General features: G+C 40.5%; 1 protein-coding gene across 1 annotated transcript in view; it reads left to right on the forward strand.

The window, feature by feature from the left end:
- Positions 1-22,210, forward strand: part of PRKCG (protein kinase C gamma) — a 447,474-nt gene that overhangs the window by 47,613 nt on the left and 377,651 nt on the right. The window contains exon 2 of the mRNA XM_063436266.1: positions 7,504-7,535. Within this exon, the coding sequence (XP_063292336.1) occupies positions 7,504-7,535 (32 nt within the window). The remainder of the gene's footprint in view (positions 1-7,503; positions 7,536-22,210) is intronic.

Here is a 22,210-nt window from a genome sequence, read left to right on the forward strand (position 1 = left end):
GACTGAATACTTCAATATCAACTCATCAGAAGACATCCTGGCCCCAATCATTTGGGTTGCTCACAAGGCAGTTTTACGGGGAGTACTCATAAGGGAAGGGTCCAAACTTAAAAAGACAACTAAAGACAAACGCGACCTCCTGCAACTAAAACTGACATCCCTTGAGACACAAAACAAAGCTAATCCAACAAAATCCCTAACAAAACAAATCTCCGAAATACAAAGGGAATTACACGAACTAGACCTCTTGTCCACCGAAAGATGGATGAGATCTCTCAAACTCCAATTTTATACACAAGGGAACAAAGCGGGCAAAATACTGGCCAAAAAACTCAAACACAAACAACTACAAACCAAAATCCCTTACATAGACTCCCCCACGAGAGGCAGATTATATAACCCTTTAGATATCGTAAACGAACTGGCAAACTACTATGACACACTATACAACTTGAAAAACGACCCAACAACACCCCAACCCACACTTGAGACTATAGAGGCCTTTCTAAGTAAAACATCGCTACCGCAACTCTCCCCAATAGCCTGCAGGCAATTGGATGAACCATTCACAGAAGAAGAGGTACTCAACACTATCAAGTCCCTGCCCAAACACAAGGCACCTGGCCCCGACGGGCTCTCTAATTATTATTACCACAAATTAGCAAAGATATTGACACCCCACCTCACAGACCTATTCAATACCATTAAACGAACAGGCACACTCCCGGCAGAGATGCTGGAGGCACATATAGTTACCTTGCCCAAACCAGGCAAGCCGCCCACTCAGTGTGAAAACCTCCGACCTATTTCCTTATTGAACGCAGACATTAAATTGTATGCGAAACTATGGGCAACAAGATTGAAACAAAACCTCCCCAACCTAGTCTCTGTCGAACAAGCGGGATTTGTCCCAGGCAGACAAGCGGGTGATAATACTAGACACTTCATTAACATGATCAACTGGGCTAACACACATAAGAAATCAGGCGCAGTTCTGGCGCTCGACGCTGAAAAAGCGTTCGACCTCTTGAACTGGCTATACATGGAGGCCACCCTATCCAAAATGGGCTTCACTAGCCAATCCCTGAGAGGTATTAAGGCACTATACCAAATGCCCTCAGCCAAGACCTTCAACTCCGGCTTCCTGTCAAACACATTCCACATAAGCAATGGCACACGCCAAGGCTGCCCGTTGTCCCCGTTACTTTTCATTTTATGTCTAGAACCACTCATACAACGCCTCAAACACGACCCCCTGATTACAGGCTTAGACACCCCAGCAGGGACCCAAAAACTAGCCCTATTCGCAGATGACGTGTTAGTATACGTTTCCAACCCAGAACAATCCATCCCAAATCTAATGACTCTTCTCCAAGAGTATGGAAGAGTTTCATACTATAGGAATAACCTCAAAAAGACACAAGCCCTGCCCATAAACCTCCCCCAACGTACCGTGCAGTCCCTCATGGGCTCCCACCCATTTGACTGGAGGAAGGTATCCATAAAGTACTTAGGTATTAATCTGAACAAATCAGCCCAGCATCTTCCCAAAGAGAATCACGCCAAAGTAGCCCATAAACTACAAACGCTACTCGATGGCTGGCAAGATCTGGAAATCTCATGGCTGGGAAGGGTAAACACCATAAAAATGATGGCATTGCCCCATATCTTATATCTATTCCGCACCATTCCCATAGCACTTAACGACAAACTACTACACAAATTCCAAAGTATCTTCAATGCCTACATTTGGAAAAAAAAACCACCAAGACTAGCTAGGCGCCTAACATGGCTTTCCCCGAATAAAGGGGGGCTGGGCATCCCAAACATCAGAATGTACTATAGAGCCGCAATCCTGGCACAAGGCCTAGAACTACTCACACGCCATCACACACCTATTTGGGCTTCCCTAGAAAATGCCTGCATTCAGCCACTCACTGTGCAAGCCGCACTGCGGGCGAGTGTACTCGGGAAGACGCCCACAAACAACCCCCTACAAAACACAAAATTTCTACTAAAGAGCTGGAAGAAATGGGCAGGCACACTCATGGGTGCGACTAATCTTCTATATTTCGCCCCTATACAAACAATCTCAGAATTAGCTGAAAATATCACTATGACAACCTGGACTACGAATGGCATACACTCGATAGCCCAACTATACACAGAAGCAGGCCTAAAACCGTTTCCAGTGCTCCAACTGGAGTTCCAACTCCCCCCCAGGGACGTATTCATGTACATCAGGATAAAACACATCCTACATAATTTACACGCACAATACTGTGAGGAAACACAACTAACAAACTTCGGCCAACACTGCATAAGACGACCCACACAATCAAAATCCCTATCCATGTGTTATACAGCTCTCAACGATAGGGACCCGCTCCACAAGCACACCTATATGCGCTTGTGGGAACGCGAGCTCGAAGTAAGCATCCCGATGCCATTATGGCTACAAGCCATTCAGACAACTAGAAAAGTGTTTCACAGCCTAGCGCATTGGGAGGCCTACTGTAAAATAATTATGAGGTGGTATCTGGTACCAGTCAGGCTGGCCCTCATGTATAAGACCACACCACCTACCTGCTGGAGATGTGATGTCCCCAGGGGAGATATGCCACACATTTTCTGGACATGTCCTGCAATAACCGACTTTTGGAGGTTAATAGGAAAAGCCATCAAACTGATTACCCATCGCAAAATCCCATTCACACCAGAATGCTTCCTCCTTCACCTGTCTCCAGAATTGTTAACAGATAAAACTAAACATGTCCTCCTGCATATTTTAACTGCAGCTAAAACCAGCATAGCTTGTCACTGGAAGAAAAGGAGTGCCCCAACACCGCTAGAGGTATGGGACAGGCTAGATAATATCGCCATGTACGAACGCATGGCATACAAAATACAGGGTCGTGTTGAATCCTACTCCACACACTGGGAAATTTGGCACACGGCACGCACAGAAATATTGAAATCTCACACCACCAACATTTAACACATTTCATAACATTCACAGCCAACGTTCCACTGGCTGGCATCTGGGAATTTAAGTAATTAAGTCGTCCCCCAACGCTCAGGCAAGCAAAACAAAATGTACACCACATGGTACTAGTTACAAGACACTCGTACTGTATTGTATAAACACTTGGTTAATAAGTTACCCCCCTGTTTACTTTCTCTACCACCCCATACTCCCACCTACACCCCGACCTATGAATGTGCATACAGTACAGTGAACACACACGGTCCACAGGTCTGACACTAGTCATCACTCTATGCAATAGAAGGCATATAGACTTACAGAAAGAAAGCAACTTGGAGATGGTTTCTAATGGACGATGTGTAATTTGTATGTATTTTGTCTGTTTCAACTGCACTACTCAACACTTATCGTTCTCTTTGTTAACTTCGATCAATGCCTACTGTGTACTTTGCAATGAGATAATATGACCATGCATATTCATGTACCCTTCCCTTTTCTTTATTCTGTACTCCTACAACTTTGATTTTCTTATTACAACAAAATCTCAATAAAAACGAGACATTGAAAAAAAAAAAAAACATACATTTATAAAAACATTAGCAGGTGTAAAAGGCTTTGTCTATGACATCACTTGCTGCTGCAGCCTGGCACAGGTCAGAGTATTTTTGCGGTTGCCATCTTCAAACGGTCATAGTTTTAAAACTATACATCCTACAGCGAAGAGCTTTACATTGTGAGAATCACAAGACCCATACCTACATTTTGATGTATAGTATGTCTCTGAGATATTAACAATGAAGGCACAGTCGCAGTTTAGAAATTGCCCTTCAAATGTGAGCTTTGCAGAGTGGAGTTTCAATGAATGTCAATGGACGGCATGAGTTGCAAGAAATGGTCATATTGTGAAAACTATTCAGACTATGGCTTAGCCGTGGACATTTTTAGTGACACCGCGGATAGCTGAACGTTTTGATATAAGATTTGTGTAGGTGGGCCTGAAAATGAGGGAGTGGTGGCAGTTTAGAAATCATGTCCTGATTTTTCAGCTTTTGCCAGTTCCCACTCTAGCTTTGCCATTCATTCCTATGGGACAAATTTCGCCACAAGAATGACGATATTCCGAGAACCATTCGGCGAAACGTTCCACAAAGTAATAGCAATCCGATCGGGAACAATCTGCACGTTTTGGTATATTTTTGTCTATGTAGTGTAAAAACTGTGGGAGGAGTTAGGGTGGCAAATTTGGCTATAATAATAATAATAATAACTAGAAAAGCTACAATTTCTGGGGAAATTGTGTGAAGTGTTCTTGCCTCCATCAGTAGTCTACAACTAAGTGGGCGGAGTAACTGTTAGTATTTATTTATATAGCACATTTAATTGCAATGTTGTTGCCCAAAGTGCTTCACAGTTACATTAAAACATAGTTATAAAAAATTAGCAGGTGTAAAAGGCTTTGTCTATGACATCACTTGCTGCTGCAGCCTTGCACAGGTCAGAGTATTTTGGCGGTTGCCATATTCAAACGGTCGTATTTTAAAAACTATAAATCCTACAGTGAAGAGCTTTATATTGTGAGAATCACAAGACCCAGACCTACATTTTGATGTATAGTATGTCTCTGAGATATTAACAATGAAGGCACAGTCGCAGTTTCGAAATTGCCCTTCAAATGTGAGCTTTGCAGAGTGGAGTTTCAATGAATGTCAATGGAAGGCGTGAGTTGCAAACAAATGGTCATATTGTGAAAACTATCAGGACTATGGCTTAGCCGTGGACATTTCTAGTGGCAGCAGGGATAGCTGAACGTTTTGATATAAGATTTGTGTAGGTGGGCCTGAAAATGAGGGAGTGGTGGCAGTTTAGAAATCATGTCCTGATTTTTCAGCTTTTGCCAGCTCCCACTCTAGCTTTGCCATTCATTCCTATGGGACAAATTTCGCCACAAGAACGACGATATTCCGTGAACCATTCGGCGAAACGTTCCACAAAGTAATAGCAATCCGATCGGGAACAATCTGCACGTTTTGGTATATTTTTGTCTATGTAGTGTAAAAACTGTGGGAGGAGTTAGGGTGGCAAATTTGGCTATAATAAGAATAATAAGAATAATAATAATAATATATATGTGAGATAACATTAAGTGGTCTTGCTATGCAAGAACACTTAACTAGAAAAGCTACAATTTCTGGGGAAATTGTGTGAAGTGTTCTTGCCTCCACCAGTAGTCTTCAACTGGAGTGGGCGGAGTAACTGTTATCATTTATATAGCACATTTAATTGCAACGTTGTTGCACAGTTACATTAAAACATACATTTATAAAAACATTAGCAGGTGTGAAAAAGGCTTTGTCTATGACATCACTTGCTGCTGCAGCCTTGCACAGGTCAGAGTATTTTGGCAGTTGCCATCTTCAAACGGTCATATTTTAAAAACTATAAATCCTACAGCAAAGAGCTTTATATTGTGAGAATCACAAGACCCAGACCTACATTTTGTTGTATAGTATGTCTCTGCAATATTAAAAATGAAGGCACAGTCGCAGTTTAGAAATTGCCCTTCAAATGTGAGCTTTGCAGAGTGGAGTTTCAATGAATGTCAATGGACTGCGTGAGTTGCAAACAAATGGTCATATTGTGAAAACTATCAGGACTATTGCTTAGCTGTGGACATTTTTAGTGGAAGCAGGGATAGCTGAACGTTTTGATATAAGATTTGTGTAGGTGGGCCTGAAAATGAGGGAGTGGTGGCAGTTTAGAAATCATGTCCTGATTTTTCAGCTTTTGCCAGCTCCCACTCTAGCTTTGCCATTCATTCCTATGGGACAAATTTCGCCACAAGAACGACGATATTCCGAGAACCATTCGCCGAAACGTTCCACAAAGTAATAGCAATCCGATCGGGAACAATCTGCACGTTTTGGTATATTTTTGTCTATGTAGTGTAAAAACTGTGGGAGGAGTTAGGGTGGCAAATTTGGCTATAATAATAATAATAATATATATGTGAGATAACAGTAAGTGGTCTTGCTATGCAAGAACACTTAATAATAATATATATGTGAGATAACAGTAAGTGGTCTTGCTATGCAAGAACACTTAATAATAATATATATGTGAGATAACAGTAAGTGGTCTTGCTATGCAAGAACACTTAATAATATATATGTGAGATAACATTAAGTGGTCTTGCTTTGCAAGAACACTTAATAATATATATGTGAGATAACATTAAGTGGTCTTGCTATGCAAGAACACTTAATAATAATATATATGTGAGATAACATTAAGTGGTCTTGCTTTGCAAGAACACTTAACAAGGTCTCCCTTGTCACTAAAACCCAAGTGTCATGAGAGTGTGAGTTAATAAACTTTACATTTATGTTGAAATGGGATTGGTGTCTTTCTGAACCTTTCCATGTCAAACAATACATATTTATACCTTTTTTAGATTGGCATAATTTTGTTATGATTATTTTATTTACAGCTAATGCATAAAAAAATTCTGGACCTAGGTCCGAATGCTGGCTCCAGCATTTTTTTTTTTTTTTTATGCATTAGCTGTAAATAAAATAATCACAAATCATAACAAAATGATGCCAATCTGAAAAGGTATAGTTTATAAATGCCCTGAATCCAATCTCGCAGAGTGAGCATCAGGCTTGTAGTGTCCTATATGAAAACATTTAAGGGTGCCATCTCTAACCCAAATGATTTACTTGCACACAAATTAAAGACAATAGTGGGCATCATTAATTGCGTAAAGAGCAGCATTATATTAATATATGTAATATATTGATAAAACTGTGTCTGACCATTTTCTGATGTGGATTGTCTCATTACCTTTTGAATTAAGTTTCAAGGGGAGCTCTTCTTGTCTAAGATTTATTTTTATATTATGTTACTTATCCCTTTACATTTAACTACTATGTGACTGTCAGGTATGCAAAATAAAATTTATTTTTAGAAATCCAATCCTCTCTAGTTCTCTTTTCTGGACCTGAGCACCTCTATCCTGGCTGTTGTATACATTCTGCCCTTTTCTGTCATTGAACAAAGAATGTGCAGGTGGTGTCCTTCTTCAGTGCAATAAATGCATTGACTGTACCAGGACTGAATGGAATAGTAATATTATTTGCTAAATCAACAACTATATATTTAAATTTGATTTTTTTTTTTGATTTTTTTTACGTTTAATTCAATGGCATAATTTCCAGAAAAGCCATGGTTTATTTAACTTTCACTGTGTAGTGCATTTGCCATGGCAGGTTTGAATCACTATAGTCTTTTGTGACAGATTTCTGAATTAACTGGATTATACAAAAAAGAAAAAGAAAAAAAATTGGCCCCCTTTTCTCTAAGTTAAAATTTTTATATTTTGAACACTGACTCATCATAAACGCAGGAATACTACATAAAACGCCTCGCAGGAATGAAACCTCTGAATATTTGAATATTTTACAGTTTTTACATTCCATATGTGTATAATTAATTCTGTTTATTCTTTCCTTTCCCAGGGGAATTGGAAAACAAGGGTTCCAGTGCCAGGGTAAGATATTATTTCAATGCCTGTCTTTGTTTGTGGCTTCTGTTTTCTTTTCCATTTATCCAGAGAATATGCAGTTGTTATGAATACATTTCAAATACTCTTCATGTTTTTATTTAGGTAACATTGACTCACTATTTTATTAATATGTAAAATAAAGAAAAATCATATTCCTAGAATATCACGTTTTGGTATCAAACATTTGATTTGAATTTGAAAAGAATTCTTAAATATATATAAAAATGTACCTCTATACTTTAGGTAAATTATTTTAAATCACCTTTAGCTTTTCTAAATGAAGCCAAATGGTGTTGCATGTTTATTTTTTTTCCATTTATGTTATATTATGTAAATTAATAGGTCGAAGCTTTATTGATCAGTTAAAGATCAGGGATAAAGTGATCTAGAACATCAATCTAGAGTAGACTAATGATAGCCACCATTCAGAAAATGAAAGGAAAGCACTATGTCAGACTTGTCATTTTAATAACCTTTACAAATTGAGTTAGAATTTGTAACATTTAGGCCATAGAAATTCTTACTTGCTGGGTTGTCATGGTAACGAGAGCACTAATCATTTTTGCTTCCCTTTCTTTAAGGAATGAGGAATTGAAGCTAGGTAAACTTAAGGGGTTTTCTGAATCTGTAATATGAACCAAATAAAATGTACAAGATAGGAAGTCATTATAAAATAAATGAACAACACTGTGTAATGTTTAATCGACTCTTAACGTTGATTAACACACCCTTAACTATATGGAAGACATTTGGAAAGTTGCACAATGATAGTAATAAGGTGACTTTTATAATTACAGTGTGTCAGTGAGATACATATGCTCTGTGTCAATCAGTTTTTAGTCAAGTTCTGCTCTAGTCTAGTTATCAATAATCACCAGTGATCCAGATTTTGGAAGCCAAGAATAAGCGTCTTATTATGCAAAATGCGTATGGTGGTTTACCGTTTGATAATGCTCTTATGTGTGTGTTTTTTCTCTGTGATTGCTTATAACCCATAACATTTTGCAATGCTGTCACACAAATATACATCCAGAGTAAATTTTCCGTTTCAGTAGTCACAGAATCCATAACTGCTACTTAAAAGTATATATTTGTAGATAGTACAACACAAGAACAGTTCGACATTTTTCAGTTAACCACTCTATCACTTTTTTTTTTTTTCTACACGTTTTATTTTGGGAAACTTCACAGAATAAGCACGTCCCACTGCAAACACTCCATATTTGTATTCTGCTACAGATTTTGAGTACAATAATCCTCCATATGTATACATTTTCCCCTTATCCTACTCCTAATATTGCCCTCAATCCAACTCTTAATCCCACCCATATTTCAACCCACAATCCTACCTATAATAAAACCCATAATCCTAACTAGAATCCAAGTCTTAATCCCACCCCCTATACCCACCTATGTACTGACATCAGCAGATGGATTTCCTAGCTCACACAGTACAGAAGGCGCTGTGTGGTTGCAGCCTGGCAAAGCCTAACACCAATCACCGACTAGGGAGCATGCTGGGAGATCTATTCAGGATCTCATAGTAGGTAGACAGTACCAGACGAGAGGGAACACTGTATATTTTGGCACATTTTAAATTATTTAAATACATTTAAAGAGTTGTGTGTTTCCCTCACTTTTTATGGCTCTAACTGACATATCAACAGGTACCTCTGGGTCTCTGATTTCTTAACCCCCCTAAGGACCAAAGTTCTGGAATAAAACGGAATCATGACATGTCACACATGTTATGTGTCCTCAAGGGGTTAAAGGCAAGATCGCTCAACCACTGTATTTAAAGGGCTATGTGCAATGCTCACTTTGAGAGATGCGCACTGCTCATTTGTCAGCCTGGGGTCACTAACTGTAGCCACAGCTGACAGAGGGGACCCTCAAGGTTTGAAAGATAAAATATATAAACCCTTCTGTAGGCTTCTCCTCTTGAATGCTGTGAGGCCCAGGTTGTGATGTGGTCATTACACTTGTATGTGTAGTATTACCTCAACACAAACCTTTACTGTATTATGATCTTAGTGTGCAGGTTATTATTCTAATGACCCTCCCCCCCGTGACATCACAATGCCCCACCCATATGACCTGCCATGTTAACTAACGCTAGTGCTGCAGTGCCGCCGTGTTTACATTAAAAGGCCTGCAGGGACAGGCTATAGACACCAGAACCACTACATTAAGCTGCAGTGGTTCTGGGGACTATAGTGTTTCTTTAATGTGAGGTCAATTGGAGATTAGTGCCACGAATAATATCCTAGATTGCCTACTTACAAGCAGATGAGGATGATGATGGGCTCTAGCTGCAGTCTGGCTCCACTGGTCTGGTGTAGAACAGGATCTCTGGAGGCTGTTTGTAACTGTGGTCACAAAAATCAATGTTCTGGGAGAACGGGACGCAGCTCCATTTTTTGGGGGCCCTTTACACAGCTCAAGGTCTGGGTCCCAGGGTCCACCTTCATTTTCCACCAATGAGTTTGTTCACAGGGGGTGGAGTGTGTAGGGGATGTCCTGATTTGTGTGTAAGGAATGCATTGTGTGAATCTGTGTCTGTATGTGTAAGGTCTGCAAGGTGTGTTTCTGTGTATGTAAGGGATGAAGTGTGTGAGTCTGTAAAGGGTGCTTTGAGTGTGTGTAAGGGGTGCATATTGTGTTACTCTGTGTGTAAGGGTTGCATTGTGTGTAATGCATTGTGTGTTTTTCTGTGTGCAATGGGTTCATTGTCTTTGTGTGTAAGGGGTGCATTGTGTGTGATTGTGTGTGTGTGTGATGTCAATCTCTCCCCCCTCCCTTGTCACTCTCTTCTCCCCCCCCCGTCACTCCCCCCTCCCTCCCCTGTCACTCCCCCCCTTCCCTGTCAATTTATTTCTCTCCCCCCTGTTAGTTTCTTCCCCCCACATCCCTGTTAGTTTCTCCCCCCTGTCAATTTCGTTCTCCCCCCTGTTAGTTTCTTCCCCCCACCTCCCTGTTAGTTTCTCCCCCCCCTCCTTGTTAGTTTCTTCCCCCAGCCTCCCTGTTAGTTTCTTCTCCCACCTCCCTGTTAGTTTCTTTCTCCCCCCTCCCCCTGTCTGTTTCTTTCTTCTCCCTCCCTGTTTCTTTCTTCCCCCTCCCTCCCTCTCCTCCCTGTTTCTTTCTTCCCCCTCCCTCCCTCCCCTCCCTGTTTCTTTCTTCCCCCTCCCTCCCTCTCCTCCCTGTTTCTTTCTTCCCCCTCCCTCCCTCCCCTCCCTGTTTCTTTCTCCCCTCCCCTACCTCTGTTGTAGCGTGGCCGAGCTCTGTATGGTCCGGCCGGGTACAGGGAGCTTTTGTTTACTGTACCCGGCCAGACTAACAGGAAGTGCACACTCAGTGTTCACTTCCTGTTTAGTCCGGCCGGGTACAGGAGACAGATGTTCCCTGTACCCGGCTGGACCATACAGGGCTCGGCCATGCTACAGTGAGGGAGTGACGGGAGGGAGCGCTGAGCGCTTACCTCCTGTCAGCCCCTCTCCTCTGGCTGCGCCCGGGCGGTGCGCCCTCATGGACGCACCAGCCCAGGCAAAGCTGCAGCCACCTGAGGCTCTCTGCAGAGCGCTCGGGCTCGGGTGCCCTAGGTGGCTGCCTAGTTCGCCTAACAGGTAGCGCCGGCCCTGATGACAAATGCGGTAAATAAGTGGTAAATCACTTTTTGGTCAGGTGGAAGCATCATCAAGCTTGTATTTACTCCTCATTGCCTTCTCCCACTCAGACCAGTCATGTCTGAGGAGTACATTGGTAGCTGATGGTATTCGGAGAGCAAGCTCACAACTTTTTTTTTTTCAAATAAAAACAGTAGGACATCTTTGACAGAGGAAATTGTAACAGATTTCCAATATCTAGGAATAATTGATGTAGCTGAGATTAGGAGGTGGCCTAACATTATTCTTTTGTGTTTTGGTAAATCTTCAGGGAGACATTTAAGTAAGCATAATCCATAAGGTTGTTAAGGAGCATAAGGAGTTAAATCAACAGGGAACTCAGTAATTGATATGATATTTTCTAGTGTTTTTTTGCTAATAGCTGGAGAGTTTCGGACATGACCAAATAATATGGTATAAAGTATCCGTCTGTCCACAACCTCTTCAACATAAATTAGACGTGGAGAGGTTTAGTAGGAACATCTTAAATGGGGAGAAATACCAGCGATAAATTAATTTTAAATGAGATTCTAAGTGGGAAATGCAACGTGAAATGCCTTTCAAAGCAAGTAATGATTCATGTCATTCCTCCACTGTGAATACCTCACCCAGATCACTCTACCACTTTGTCATGTATGGCAATTTCAGTCCTACTTCTCCTGCAAAAAAGGCATAGCACATGGAAATGGTTCTTTTTCCACCAGGGTCTGAAATATAAACGTTTTCTAAATCTGACATTTCCAATTTTCCAACATTCAGATCCTGGTTGGAAATCCCAAAATGCTTTTGAACCAAATTCGCATGTTCAGGGGCGTCAAAAACACTTAGCTGGAATTTCTTTTGTAGCTGTTCAAATGATAAAAAAATTAGAAGACAAGAAGAGATCATTAATGCAATGAATCAAAGAGGACCAATATTATACTACTAATTCAGGCATAACTAGTTGAAATACTGACAGAGGAGTAGCTCTAGACCAGACAGCAGAAGGGTGAAATTTTTGATATAGTATTTTCCAAGCCTTAATAGTGGTCTTGGTTGTAAGAAAAATGTCCGTCAACCTTATGCGCTGAGATGGAAGCAACCATAAAATATCTTTGATCGAATGCAGAGAGTTTGCTAGCCTCCATCTCAAGCCAAAGGGGACAGTTATGTTCTTGTTTGAATTTCAGTGCAATCGCTGCATTAGTTGCTTAATGAGAATGCATAAAATCTGGCAAACCCACACCCCCGCTAACCCTGAACTTTTGAAGTATGGATAATTAAATCCTAGATAGTTTTCTATTCCAGATAAGTTTTGTGACGAACCCATCTGTATAGACTCATATTGCTGGTGCGTCTGTTTGCCTTGATTTCATGGATTTCTTGTCCGTATGCCCTTGTTCGTCTGTTTTCCCTAGTACCGATTGAAATTACCGAACAAACAGCCACCCAGGAGAGGAGTGTGCTGCTTGTTAACACCTTGACCACAATTAGAACGTTGCGGTTAACCGCAGACACCTCTCCATTCCATTCGTACGGGTGGTCGTCGTTCGTATGCCGACCACGAGGTGGCGCCCATTTTGGACACGAGGAGAATTAGCGGTGTTCGGTGCAAAACCTATGGAACTAAAAACGGATACTTTATCTGCTGAGCACCGCTGGAGGCTGCCGCCCACCTTCTATTTCGTTGAGGCGTACGAACACCGGTTAGTTCGGGGGTTTCTATCCTTCGTATGGACTTTACCCAGGTAGCCATCCCATGGAGTCATTCGTATACCGAAGGACTTGTGAGAGACTTTGACTCCATGGCGATTGAACTATGTACATCGGACCTGAGCGCTATTCGGTAGGAATATGCCCTCAGATCCAGGCTATCTGGGGATACGTTACACAAACCATATGCAATCGGTATTTCTGACTTTATGTATCTTATTGTAATTTTCTTATTATGTTTTAAAATGGCGATGGTCCCTATCCTTGGAGATAATTAGGTTTCTTCCTAAATATCTCCGGGATAGAGAAGAAGGATTTATGGGTAAGATGGGAAGGGCTTATATTGAAGCCACTGCGATTGGCTACTGTCCAATATGTTTTACAGTCTTCCACAAGGTCCCCTAGGGGAGTGTCCACCTTGTGGAGACCAGCATAAATACCGGGCAGGTAGCCCCCATTAAACACATTCCTGTTTGACCTACAAGACGGAGCTTTGTCTCGTTTGTGGAGGGATTTACTATTGGGACAGCTTTTTAGTTTATTTCTAGCTGTGAAAGGATTTTGGATGGATTGCTGATCGGGAGTTGCCGCGTTTGTATACTCCGTTCGGGAGTTTTACGATCGGCTGGACTAAAATTGCATTTCTGGAGAAAGGGGGTTATCGACTAAACGGCGGCTTCATTCCCCTGGCGGTGAGTGTCGTAACAAGTTTCAAGAGAGCAGAATGTACCTTTGGAAAAAAGGTATCAAAAGGGGGAAGGCTAAGAAAATATAACATTTTGGGAAGGAGAGTCATTTTCACCAAATTAACCCTACCTAACCATGAAATTTCAAGACTACACCATCTCTAAAGATCGTTCATAAATTCATACAAAACCTTACCCAGGTTATAAGAATGCATCCTGGACAGGTTCTTGCATAGGTTAATGCCCAAACAAGAGATGAGTCACTCCGATTGAAGTCAAACCAATCGTTCAAAGTGTCTAAATCATACCAAGGTATGTAGAAAGAGAGAGCTGTATTCAATTTATAGAACAAAATTTTGCCGAATTCCTGCAGAATCGATATCAACGGAGTAATGAAGTCATTGGGTTTTTAAGTGATAACATGATGTTGTCTGCAAAAAGGAGTATTTTATGTTACATACCCCCTACTGCAATGCCTTAGATATCTGTGCTGCAGTATATCATCTAAGCCAGGGGCTCGATTGCCAGCACAAACAGGAGTGGAGACAATGTGCACCCCTGTCTGGTCCCATTGGACAGTGAAAAGTTTTTGGAAACAAAGCCAGTCGCAGATACTCTGGCAGTTGGTTGACAGTATAGTGCAAACACTGCCCTGATGAAGGGGTCAGGGATGTAAAAACGCAACAGAACTTCCCTCACATAATCCCAATGGATTCTATTGAACGCCTTCTCCTCATCCAAAGAGAGGCGCAAAGAAGGTGTGTGAATAAATTTAAGATGATTAATCAAATTGATGAAATGCCTGGTGCCAGCCGGAGCCTGACGGTTCATAACGAAACCCAACTAGTCTTTGCCAATTAGGGAAGGAAGAAGTTGATTAAGTCTATTAGCTAAAATTTGTGAATAAATCTTTGTGTCATAATTAATAAAATGGGACGAAAATCTGAACAGATATTAGGTGTCTTACCAGGTTTAGGTAACATGACTGTGCACACAAAGCCTCCCCCAGCATTCCACCTGTATTCCAATAATGATTGAATAGGTGAGTTAAATGAGGGGTTAGATTGCCAGAGAAAATCTTATAGCACTTTATTGTAAAACCATCAGGCCCTGGGGCTTTGCCTTGTGGGATCATATTAATGGCGTCTGTAATTTCTTTTGAGGTGATGGGGGGATTTAGAATATCCAATTTATCTGTAGGTATCTGATTAAAAGAAACCCTGTCCAGAAAAGAACGTATTGTGTCAGATGTGAGCTGTATCGTATTGGGATCGGAAACCAGACTATACAATTTTTTTGTAGTATTCTGCAAACCTATTGCTTATCTTAACCGGATGAGTTACTTTAACGCCACTCTCATCCAGTAGGTGCTGAATTCTGGATTGGGAAGTCCTGTGGTGTTGATTAGAATCTAATATTGATGAAGCTCTGTTTCCATTCGCATAAAAAAAAACTGTTTCAATCTCCTTAACATTAAGGCTGTGTGTTCGAACTGGAGAGTGTTAATTTTAACCTTAACATCAGAAATCTTTGCAGCAAGGGGCAAGGAAGGGCCAATTTTGTTAGCCTGATTCAAAGTATACAGTTATTTTTCTAAATCTCTCATTTTCCGATCATTTTTTTTTTCAAGTAGGAGGCTCATTGTGTAAAGTGTCCCCTAAGAACTGCTTTATGGGCATTCCACAATGAGGTATCCTCTAAAAATAGAGCTGACTTTTCCCTAAAATAATTAGTAATTGCTGATCCAGACAAAGTTTTATTCTCAAGCTCAGTGACTAAATAGTCACTAAGTCTCCACTATCTGTTTGGGTTCAACTGGAAAGACTCCTCTATAAACATCGTTATGGGGGCATGATCGGACCAAGTAATGTCCGAGATTCCAGAGAGTAAAACAAGGGGTATGATATTTTCACCCACCAAGAACATGTCGATCCGAGAATACATATTATAAACTGCTGAGTGATAGGTATAGTATTTTTCTCCTTCATGCTGTATACTCCAACAGGAAAAAATTACATTTGGAACAAATATCTGCCAATTTTTCACTGTTATGATTTTTAGCGGCACTATTTGCATCAATATAATATTTGCAATCTAGAAAAAAATGGGCGTTGCCACCCAAAATCAATCTGCCCCTGACCCCTGAAACTGAAACTTTGCTAACATAGATTTCAAAAAACAAAATTACCCAAAATTAGGGGAACACAGATTTACCAGAATGTACCCAATACTATTTACTGAACCTTTCCAAATTAGGTATCTACCATCTGCATCTAAAGTCACGTCATCTGCATGGCAAGGTAAAGTTTTACTAAAAAATATGTAGGCACCCCTAGATTTCTTACATAATGCAGAGTGATACTGGGAGGGGTAGTCTTTTTTTAAAAATATTGGGTACATTATCTGTTTTAAAATGAGTCTCCTGAATGAACAACACCTCTGGATTGTTGCGTTTAACCTCTGTAAATAAAAGTCTCTGTTTGTTCAGTCCTCTCACATTAAATGATAAACATTTTAAAACCATTCCTATTGTTCATAAAGAGCAAATAAGAACAAAAGAAAAAAATGGTGAAGGGATTTGAACACACCGCACAACTCCAACATATTTTAAAATTGAACAATCCTATCTGAGTGAGTAAGATCCACCTCAACGATATATGTTTTACTACATGTATCATTAAAATATTATATCAAGTTATTACATCAAAAGAACAAAACAGTACATTATGGATGACATGATCCTTATTCGCAAGACACAAATAATAAAAGGGTAAGAAAACTTCGAGAAAACCTCATAATAAGGGAAGAATTAAAAATACAAGTATATATAAAAAATAAGGCCATGAGAAGAGAAGTAAAACATTTCTCCATCTCAAAAAAAAATTACATTGGGTGGGGGAGAACTGCACACTTGGCATTATGAAATGTAAATAAAAAAAACCTGAAATAATGTAGGGTAATGAAGTATATGATATTAATAAACAATTATAAAGAACAAAAAGCAGAATATAAAAAAACATTGAGACAGTAAAAAAATAATACATGCTAATAAAAAACTTAGAAAATCCAAAAAAGAGAAAAATATTAGAAGGATACAAAATTAAAGATTAATTGAAAGAGTAAAAAAAAAGAATGACAAAAAGAAAGTCAGAAAAATTTTAATGTATGTGAGAGAAACAAACTAATCCAGAATCAGGACCCGAAGACAGGAACCAGGATCTGAAGAACAAATCTTCATAACAGATTCCGAGGGGCAGGAACCAGGGGCGAGCTCAAGTGCAGAAATTCAGAACTGATCTCCAGGATGCATTGTTCTGGAACCTCAGAATAGGAACAGGAAATCAGGAACCCGGAATAAAGAATATGACATCTACTCGTGCTAAAAAGCAGGAACAGCAGGCTGAACTAAAAAAAATACTGGGTCTGGCACCACACCCTCCAGCTCTCCTACATATCTGAGATAGGTACAGTGTGTATACATGCCCGTCACTCCCGCTTTCACTCTTCCTGTCCCCCATTCTTAATTTTCCTTTCCTTTTCTTCTCTTTCTTTTTCATTCTTTCCTCGCTGTTACTTTAATTGGACTTAATTGATTGCACATGGATTTCATTTTCTTTTCAATACATATCAAAGTGGGTGCAAAAGAACAAACATTCGGCTTACTTCAAAACCATCACTTAGACTAAGTTCAGGAGGACAATGTCGATGTGTTTACTCAAAAGCTAATTTATAAAACCATAATCAAAGCGGGAAAGCGTATACCCCAAATAACTGGGCTGATGGAAGCTTAACTTCCCAAAAGGTTGCATTCTGTTTATGTATGAGGTACATGTATGGGAACAATATGATCTATAAACCTATTATTTAGTATAAGTCATAGACAAAGTCACATTCTGGGAGATGGTGTGAGACCTGTAGCAACACTGCACTACTTAAAATTAGTTTGGATGTGACATCCGATTTCAGAAACGCTCTGTGCCTGTCACTGCAGTGCAAGTCGTAATGTGTATTCATGTATTTCAATGCATATTAATGTATTGTATAGCCTGTAATATGTAATAGACGTGTATGCTATATCTGTTACACCTCACTGTAAACACAGCACTCACTGATGTATACTCTATACTTGTTTGATGTACTCTCTATACTAGTTTGACTTACGCAACCCTCTAACATTTTCTCAATAAAAAACTAAACATTGGAAAAAGAAAATCATGGTTCTTCATAAGTATCATGCTGGCTCCTCTTACTGTAAGGTGCAGGTGTAGATGGGGATAGAGTATGGGATGGAGCTGAGGTTCGCATGTTCATGTGTTGTAAAGGTTCCATACCCTCTTCTGGAAAGGTGATGATATCATTTTGTCCATCCATCCGAAACAATACGTTGACAGGGAAGCCCCATCTATACCTGATGTTTCTGCGGCGCAGTTCAGATGTGAAGTGTTGGAACTCTCTACGTTTTGTCATCGTATAAGCAGAGAAGTCTGGAAAAATCTTTTATATTGTTGTACTTCTCAAGTAGTCCAGATGTGCATGTAGCTCCCAGGAATTCCTCCTTAACATGATCGTAATGAAACCGAACTATAACATCCTTGGGAGTTGTTGCAGGCGCACTGTTAGGCTTGGGCAATCTATGAATGCAATCCAAAATCAGGTCATAGTTTGTGGCGTTAGGCTTGACCGCCTTCACCATGGATTGAAAATAGGTAGGTAATTCCACATTGTCAATGGAAACAGGGATTCCCCTGAAACGTACATTGTTCCACCTGCTTCTATCTTCTGCATCAGCCGATTTTTCGGCTTGTTGATTGAGTTGCTTTTGTAGGTTATTAACTTTCACCTCTAATTCTAAATACGACTGTTACTGATAGTGGAGTCTATTTTCATATCTTCTGTTCTTGAGTTAATGTCTTTTAAAAATCATTCCTGGGTTCTATTCTTAAATTTTTAATTAGGACAATTAGTATGTCTCCTGAGGCTGGTAAACCTGCAGCCATCTTAGGTGGCATATTTGGGTTATATGCAGCTGCTCTTGAAGAAATATTTGATTCATTTTGAATGGTGGTCATCTTGGTTGAGGTAGCCACCATTTTGGTGGTGACAGTAGTCACTTATGTTGGTGACCATCTTGATGGTGGCATAATCTTTGTGGGCTTGTGACAGTTGTGGCACTTTAAGGATATTGGGGTTTCCCCCTTCATGTCTTCTTCTTGTTGTGGGCTCTCATAGCCCCCTTCTGCACCACTTATAGCATGTGATGTCTTTTTAAGAATTACAGAGGTGGGGGCCAAGAGCCGCAAGGCTGATGGTCCTGACAGAGATTGGGACCTCCCGCCACCCACACTGCTGTCAGCAACCCGGCCACTCTGATAAGTGAGTGACCGGGTTGCTCTTGCACGTTGCCGCTGTTCCCTGCACGCCAAGCCACTCACGGGAGACTCCTGAAGCTGCTCCGAGTGTGCAGAGCGCTCGGAGCAGATGTGCCTGCCCTCCTGTCTTTCGTCACTCAGATCAAAATGCGAGCGGGCTGTGGCCGCGGTAGCATATGTTCTGGGTCTAAGGGAAGGGCTGGAGGGTTTTGGGATGCAGGAGACCTCCTGGAATGAAGCAGGTGGCGAAATAGGCCACGGTAATGAGGTGGGGGGGTGGGCCAGTGAGCCCTTACTCAGCCCTACAGCAGACTTTTTCCTAGTCCTCATCCCAGGCATGGATTTCTTCAATTCTCCTTTCCTTTGCATGTTGTTGATGGTTTCTTAAAGATAGAGTTAGTCCAAAGATATAAATTAAAGCTGAAAATTGTGAATTAGGAACATTAATGTCCCAATGTCCCCAGAGCCTCTCTAAAAGGTGGCCATCTAAGATGGTGGCCAAACTCCGCCCCCATGCATTTTTATTCTTTATTTTAATTTTAGATTTAAATGCTGGTTTTATGTTGTCAATTAACACTTATACATGTATAATTTGGGATATTTTACTATTGCAAGTTTGTAAAGCATATTTTCAGATTTGCATATGTCTTTAAAAAAAATCTAACTTAATTAACATTGTAACAGATCCCCTATACTCCGGCTGAGTATATCCGTTATAATTATTCCAACTCCAAATGAAATCAGTGATCAGAGCCCTTGGTTACCCAACCATCAGCCAATACTTTTATAAAGGGTACAACAAGAATATTATGTTTATTTGGTTACACATGGCTTTTATGCATAGACCCCTTGAAGGGGTCTGTCATACAACATTACAGGAGTTTCCCTCCCAAGATCCTCTATCCCTGAGAGATAATTGCACGAGGCAACCTCTTTAATTATCCCTCAGGTACAGAAAAATCTACAATAGTTCCAAACATCCCACAAACACATTTTGTGGTTGCACTCTGCCACTGGAGAAGGGAACCAAGTGTCTCCACTCCCAGTAACACAATCTGCCGCTGAAGAGTGAGACTGACTGTCCCCACTCCCTGTGATGCTGCCTGGTGCTGGATAGTGAGACCGACTATCTCCACTCCCAGGGATGCTTGCTTCTGGGGAGAGGGACTAAAAATCTCCTCTCCCTGTAACTCTGTCTGCCGCTGGGGAGACTGGTTGTCTCTTCTCCCTTTACTTCATACTGCCGCTGGGGAAGGAGGCCAACTACAACTACCTCCACTGATGGGTCACTGCAACATTCCATTCGCTGGAGTCCTCCACCCACAGTCTCTGACCTCACCTTGGCCAACTGAAGCTAGTATTCTCTCCTGGCTTGTAAAACATTTCCTTGACTACTCTACCTTCTGATTGTCCTTGATCTTTGGCTATCCTATATTGTTTATATTGTTCTGATTTCTATATTCCCTAACCTCAACTTGGCTTATACAATTCTATTTAGCATTTAGTCTGGCCATTCTAAGGTCCGGCGATACGCCTTTTTTTTTTTTCTTATTTATATATTTGATTTACTTAACTTTGCGGACAGTTGGATCCTATCTGTCCGGTGACGATACCATACTATTTTTGTTTGTTCATTAGATTTTAAAGTGCATCTTCTTGTAAAACTGGTTTAATATAGTGGTTAGACACTGCTGGGCTATTATGATGTGTATTCAGATAAGTGCACATAATACAGATCTAAACATGTGATTCTATACAGCACAGAAAGCCTTGACAGCACATCAAGCTATAAATGGATATTAATGGCACTTAAAGTAGACAGCAAGTGCACCAATATGCAAGGATATTAACTGCTTCATGAAGGCACCTGTTGTGTATGCTGTATTTATCAGGAATGGCTGATTTCAGTAATTTCCACTAAAATTAATAGTGTGTTGGTATAAACTGCAGAGTGGGGTTCAGCAGGGGAGTTTTAAGATATGATATGAGCCTGTGGGAAACAGAGATCCAATGGCTCATATCAGTTCTCAAACTGCCCTGAAAATCCTGCTGCATGCCTGATTAGTTTAACCACATAGAATGGCTTTGACATTGATGCTCTTTTTTTTTTTAACCCCGTTTTAATTCATCCTGCGGGTTGAGTCGGACAAAGCATGAGCTAGACTGATTTAATAAAGCCTTGTGTGGTAGATTGATAATATCTGTGCATGTTTTTTTTGTTTTTTTCTATTCGCTTTTCATTCGTCTTCATAGAGAAACTTTGCACATACAGACTCCAGGCCCCATGACCACTTCAAATCACTAAAGTGGTCATAGTTCATGGAGTAACCCTTTAGCCAACACACACTCTCACTGATAGACACATACATTCTCACTGACAAACACAATCTCTTTGATACTGACACAGAAATACTAAAATATACACATCTCACACACACACAAATTAGTTTTTTTTATAATGTTTTTTAATTTTTTTTGTTTTGTTTTGTTTGTTTTTTAGGATCACCCACCCACCCCAAGAGTCATGCATTGCTATGGGTTTCTCCTAACTAGAGGGTTATAGGATGGGTAGAGAGTTCAATTTTGCCATTTATTAGAATCACAAAGAGTAGTAATACCAAAAAATGTTATTATGGTCTAGTCTCTGTCGCCCAAAAACTTTTAAGACTCATACAGCGCGGCAGCCAATAATTTCTCAAAGCAAAAAACATAAACAAACTCCAAAAGATCAAATAAAACATTGGCACATTCAGAATAGATGCGTGGACTGCAATTAGGCATTCAGCAGGTATATAGACGTGTTGGGTCAATTCAGTCATCACCCATAGCCAAGGTACTGGTGCCTGTGAACCTCCGGGATCCCAAGATTCCAATGTAGACCTTGCATTCAGGCTTGTTTTCGAGGTTCATGTGTAGTGCCATTGGGATTTACCACCAGAGAGCCAGTTGCCCCCCAACTGTAGGTTACACCAGCAGTTCTCAACTGAGTTATAACAGACCCAAGGGACTCTCGCCAAAGAAGAGTGACCCTCGTGAGGTCTTGCTGGAAGATGGTTAAAGGTGAGTTATCGAAAGTCAAATGTGTTTTGCCTTTCAGTGCCATCATGATTTGGATAATTTCACAAATTTTCATGCAACAAAGGATAACATCCAAGATCATATTAGATGTTTTAGTGGAACTGAATACTCGTTAGACTCCATCATTGACCATTTTCCTTGCTACAATATCAGGTAATATGGTAGCTGGCGCC

The sequence above is a fragment of the Pelobates fuscus genome, chromosome 11 (genome assembly GCF_036172605.1).
Source record: "Pelobates fuscus isolate aPelFus1 chromosome 11, aPelFus1.pri, whole genome shotgun sequence".
Taxonomy (NCBI): Eukaryota; Metazoa; Chordata; class Amphibia; order Anura; family Pelobatidae; genus Pelobates; species Pelobates fuscus.